Below are 6,000 nucleotides of genomic sequence, written 5' to 3' on the forward strand. Positions count from 1 at the left end.
ATGAATTTAGAAAGATATAGATTGGGGCAAGGAAGATAGAGGGATAAGGAATTACTAGAGAAATATATCATAAAAAATAGGGAGAGGTTTTTTCATGCATGGCCGTATGAGGGGGGGATATTTTAGAAAGAGAAAGGGAGTGGGGCAAAGAGTTTCGAATGGAAAAGGGGAGAGAGAGAGAGAGAGAGAGAGAAGAAAGGATATTGAAGATTGAGAGGACAGATAAGGATTTTTTTTTTTGGTAGAAAGGATAGGTAAGGAATGAAACGTGAAAGATTGAGGGGAATAAGGAGATTAATTTTTTCGTATCTAAGTTTTCAAAAAAATAGAAAAAAGGAAAAGGAAAATGGGAGAGAGAGAAGAGAAAAAAGGAGAGAAAGAAGGAAATGTTAGAGATTGAGAGGAGAGAGAAAGAGAGGGAGATCTTAATGAGGGTTTTATTTTTTTTTTTAAGGAAAGTGGGAGAGAGAGAAGAGAAAAAGGAGAGAAAGAAGGAAACATGAGAGATTGAGAGGAGAGAGATGTTAATGAGGGGTTTATTTATTATTTATTATAAAAAGTTAAGAGTCAGGGTACCATGAATCAATAAAAAATAGAAAGGAAAGAGAAAAAGTATAATAAGAGAGAAAGGATATTTAAATAAACAAGAAGGGGAAAGTAGTCAAGGAAAAGTTTTGCCTCGAAACATGCATTCGTGCTTTTATATAATAGTATGATATATATATTATTCCATACCCAGCTTGGAACAACCACTAAGAAATGCAGATCTGAACGATGCCTTAGTGAACATTTCGCCAAGTTGATCACCTGAGTTGACAAACGGAGTCAAAATCAGCCTTTGCATAATTGCATTCCTCACAAAATGACAGTCGACCTCAATATACTTATTCCTCTCAGAGAAAACTGGATTACTGGCAATATAAATTGCAGCTTGATTATCACAATACGTCTTCCTATATTTTGGGAACCTTAGTTGCTAATTCTGGAAACACCTACAATTTACAATCTAACTGTTAGAACGTCGCAGTATTTTGGGTTTGGTTAGTCTATTGGTGTGTGAACCATGGTCAAAATCTGACCTTCATTAGAAAAGGTTGATGTTGACTATACTGTTGACTTAAATTCTGTTTTAGTGTTTAATTGTGATCCTGTTACGGGTGTGTGTAATTTTGAACCCAGGGTTCATCCTACCTATCCCCCAATCACTGCATCTTTTGGAGTATTCATATACATGATTCTGCGACTTAATACACTCATATTACTCTAATAGTAGTTTGCACTAGCTTGTCTTGAGAATTCTAATGGGGAATTTTGATTTCAGGAAATTATTACAGGTGCAGGCCATGGTAGTGCTATTGATTGGTGGGCTCTTGGTAAGCATATTGTGATTTCATAATATCATGTTGAAGATTACATTGATTGGCTTTTAGAAGTCCATTGACCAGTCAATGGTTCATGGCCTTGGACTGTCTTGACCTAGTACTTGATTGTTTGGTTCAATGGTTGATGGTCCATTAGCAATCCAATGGCCTTATATCTTTTATAGAGGTCGCATTTTCCAGTGAGTTGGAATGGGTTTGAACTCCTGTTGATGCATTACCCATACACGTGACACCAGAGGCAGTAGCTTGAAATGGGTTCACCTGTTTATGCATGTTACACTTATTTATGTAAGAAATCTAAGAAAATCCAAGATAAATCAATGGCTAGTATTTGCAAATGGAAAATCACAATACACATGGTGGCGTGCTACCACCTCAGACAAGGGCACCATACACATCATCAGGGTTTCCTACGCAGATAGACAGTTTGAATCTGCCATTTTCTTCCATATACTTGGCAAAATACCTCTGTTCTGAATACCTTTTGCCCTGTGTCTTTCTCTTCTAACTTAGCCATTCAACGTTTGGTGGGTCTTACCGTTCAGTTGCATTTAAAATGTAGGTATTTTGTTGTATGAGATGCTTTATGGCCGCACACCTTTCAGGGGAAAGAATAGGCAAAAAACATTTGCCAACATCCTGCACAAAGATCTCACGTTTCCCAGGAGCATTCCGGTAATAAACAAGCATCCCATTTGATCATATTCCTTACATTTGAGTAAAGCTAGTTCCATAAATTATTTAAAAAATCTGCATATGACCAGTATGATTTATTGAATAAACAATTAGGCTTGAAATTATCATGGTTGAAATTAGCTCTTATCATTTTATGATTTTACTGTATATTGGAGTTTCTAAGCTGATAATTTTGCACTCTGGTTTTTTAGAATAGGATGTGTTTTTATGTCTCAGTTCCTTGATTGAACTTTATGCTTCTGTAGGTCAGCCTTGCAGCTAGGCAATTGATACATGGATTATTGCATAGGGACCCTGCAAAACGTTTAGGATCAACAAATGGTGCCAATGAAATCAAACAGCATCCTTTCTTCCATGGAATTAATTGGCCCCTTATCCGCTGCATGGTACCTTTCACATCTTTTTCCAAAACTGATTTGTACTCATTTTACCTTTCAAGAAGGTTCTGGTTGCTTTCATCCTATTTCTGGGGCCTGCAAAGTAAATTTGGTATCACTAGGTCTCGATTAAGCTGGTTTTATAACACACTTGTATAAGACTGTCTTCTAACATATACCCACTTCATGCAGAGCCCACCGCCTTTAGATGCGCCTCTTCAAATAATTGGAAAAGAATCCAAGGCGAAGGATTTACATTGGGACGATGGAGTTCTTATTCAGTCCATGGACTTTTTTTAGAGGTAGAAATTAATAGCTTTCTATCAATCTAATAAACTCTTTCCAATAACTGAAATTTTCTGTAGTCTTGTTTTACATCATTGCCTACATGCAGCTCTAAGCATCCCAGAACTTTTATCCACTTAACATGGTTACATTGGATTTCGATTGCCTACATGCACCGCAAAGATCTGTACATCTACTGCTGTTTTTTATGTGCACAATATGATATTGATAGCATTCTCTTCTATTTGTCTTCTTATTTTTCTTCACTTCACAGGTTTTACCCATAATTTAGACAGGAGACTTTGGTGAATCATTCCACAAGTTTTGGCCCTGCCTCTTTCTCACAGGATCTCAACAAGGAAATTCAGATAGCAGACCATGTAGAGTGTAGAAAAGCAACCAATAATGGTGCAGGGCTTTGGAGGTATCAAACCAGACAAAAGTCAGCACTTCAAGGATAGTTAGGGAAAACCTTGTTTGTAGCTTTTCCCACAATATGCTATGCCATATGGTTCCAGTAGTCATGCATGAGTGAATAAATAGCAAAGTACCCTTAAAATGCATTTTAACCGGCCAAATGGTGTAAATATAGTACCCCTTAACTGCATTTTAACCGGCCAAATAGCAAATGACCCCTTAAATGCATTTTAATCAGTAGCAAGTGGTGTTTCATAACGACATCTAGATTTTCCTTTACATGCCACAAACTTCTTGTGTGTGCGTACAGAGAATTTCCTTTTTATTTATTTATTTTGTGGCAGAACTGAGAAGTGGGGCCTCGGGGGTTAAAGAAGTTGTTCTGGGAAGTGGGAAGCTTAAAAAAAGAAAGGATCAAGTTTTCTTTCAGCCACTGAATTCACTCTCACCGTGGCGCGCTTCAGATATGTATGGGGTATTGAGAGGGTATTTTGGGGAAAATACTAAATCCTATAAGGGTTTATGAACCCTAGGATGGTAGTTTCTGGTAATTAAGGATTTCTGGGTTTTAAGGCGTAGGCTGAAACATAAGATTTTTAATTAAATTGGGAGCAGGGTTCCAGAATCCCACTACTTTAATCCCATTCTATCAAAGCTCTTGCCATTGGGTAACAAATTGCATCATTTATCCAATGATCAAAACTTCACATTTCATACAAATTTAACATCTCCATTTGCTTAGAGGTTTAGATTTTTTTTTTTTAAAAAGAAAAATCCTAACAAATGAATACAAACCATATTTGATAAAGGGCGATGACCTATTTGGATTTTGGAGTGTTACACATATATGTAAGGATCAGACTCCCATACGACATGAATTGTGAGAGCGGAGCACGATGGACCCCTTCAATAATTGAATTGAATTTGTAAAGGTCGGTGATATGACATGACTTGTGAGAGCAGAGCACGACGGTCCCTTGAATAATTGTGACTCATTTCTAGTTTTCCCAAATTATGGTATGGTTGACATTCTACCGTTTCTTTTCTTCTTGTTTGAACTTTGAAGCAGTGCATCTTCATGGTTACATCCGTACAGTGAATATCACGGCTGTTTGAGGCTGATCAGGTTCTTTTATGAGGACCATTCTCGTATGTCAGATACCACACAGATGGAATCCATTAACTCTCTTGGATATTAGTTGCGCAACATCTGATGACAAGAGTGGTTCTCGTTCCAGTCTGTTGCGTCAAGAAATCGTCGAGCGGTCCTACGAGTGCCGTTACCTGCAAGTGGACCAAGGGGTCAACAGAGAAAATCGGTGTGATTTCGACCTAGGGCTCTCCGATGTTAAAGTTAGATCTCCTGAGCAAATAGATGAATAGTGATTATTCAATATGAGTTTAGATGTCCCTTGATGGGGTTGTGTACCTTGCCTTTTATAGTAGTGTATGGCAGTGTGGAGAGTCCTAGTTTGATGGCGAATGTGCCGTTGAGTGGATAGAGGCCCTGGGTAGTAGGGCTCTATCCTGATTGGCCATCTCTCCGCGGGAGGGAGTGTCCTGGTGGTTTCAAGATCCTTGGCGGATAGATACCTATGTGTGGTGATAACGTTATTGGTGCTTGAATCCGTCTGGCTGACGTGACTTCTAAGCGGTGGTTTAGACTCCTGTAGTAACACGATTGGGTCATAGCCGAGTGGCCCCGGTGTTCGTGTACATCACGTCTGCGTCCACGATGTGGCGCTTGGGTGCAGGCCGCTCCTGGGTGAGGCTGTGCCTGGGTGTGGCCGCGCCTGGGTGAGGCCGCGCCCAGGTAGGACCCCTGGTTGGTTCTCCTTGGTTCTAGAGCGGGTATCCTTGGTTCCCTGTCCAATGACCACCTTACCCCTGCTTGAACACTCTATCGGGTGGAGTCCAACTCCCTTCAGTAGAGGCACTGAGAACTGGACCGGACAAGGAACTGGATGAGATATTTTCCTGTTTGATAATATCATGTTTATGACATTTAAAAATAAAAATAAAAATGCAAGATTATTCAAAATTAGGTTGAATTTGCCAAACTCCATACACAATGTTGAAATTTATTGTAATACCCAAAAGAAAGATGTCTATTTCAAACTATCCAAATCACTAGATCTTCCTCGTATTTATAATATTTTGTATATTTTTATCCCAATATTTATTTTAGTCTTGAACCCTCTCTTATTTTATTCCCTCCCACGTCTTTTTTCCTTCGAACATGAACATGCCCTTATTTCTTCTTCTACAATCCCGCCCAATTCCCTGTAGTGACTTTTGAAAACTTCACCTTCCATTGTTACATGCATGGATAACTATAAAAAAAAGAAGAAAATGTTGATCCTAAGTTGACACTGAGAGGGGAGGTGAATCAGTGTTCGTAAAAAATACTCCCTAAATTCCAACCCTATGTTGACGTCGATGCAAAAGATTTTAAGCAAAACTGATTGGCCGGGGTAATCCCGTAATTATCAATTTCAGAACACATGTACGTCCATCTCGCAACCACTGTGTGACCAGGTCTACCAGACAGTGCACCCCACTTTGCAGATCAAACACACTCTAATATATGCAATGGAAAGTAAAGTAGACAAGACACCAAATTTACGTGGTTCGGCCAAACTGCCTATGTCCACGGAGCAATACCCTACCCAGGGTTTCGTATATTGCTCAATACGCTACTCAAATTTTTGACTGCAACAACAGCCCATGAATTACAATCCCTGCTTTGGTTTGTGCAACAACACAAACGAGGGCAACTACCCCAATCTCTGTACAAACCCCCACTTGACAGAGTTACAATAATTAATTACAAATAACATAAC

General features: G+C 39.1%; 1 protein-coding gene across 3 annotated transcripts in view; it reads left to right on the top strand.

Moving 5' to 3' along the window:
- Positions 1–3,438, top strand: part of LOC122658573 (phototropin-2-like) — a 45,824-nt gene extending 42,386 nt beyond the window's left edge. Inside the window, exons 19-23 of one of the 3 annotated variants that reach the window (XR_006332462.1) lie at positions 1,322–1,373; positions 1,945–2,057; positions 2,324–2,577; positions 2,648–2,757; positions 3,015–3,438. Coding sequence is in view for 2 of the 3 variants with exons in the window: in XM_043853587.1 (XP_043709522.1) it covers positions 1,322–1,373; positions 1,945–2,057; positions 2,324–2,464; positions 2,648–2,755 (414 nt within the window). In the remaining variant the exon portion in view is untranslated. Of the gene's footprint in view, positions 1–1,321; positions 1,374–1,944; positions 2,058–2,323; positions 2,578–2,647; positions 2,758–3,010 lie in introns of all 3 variants that reach the window. The other 2 variants (XM_043853587.1, XM_043853588.1) reach the window with 2 other exon arrangements.
- Positions 3,439–6,000: the final 2,562 nt, after the last annotated feature.

Source organism: Telopea speciosissima, chromosome 4 (assembly GCF_018873765.1).
Source record: "Telopea speciosissima isolate NSW1024214 ecotype Mountain lineage chromosome 4, Tspe_v1, whole genome shotgun sequence".
In the NCBI taxonomy this organism is placed as follows: domain Eukaryota; kingdom Viridiplantae; phylum Streptophyta; class Magnoliopsida; order Proteales; family Proteaceae; genus Telopea; species Telopea speciosissima.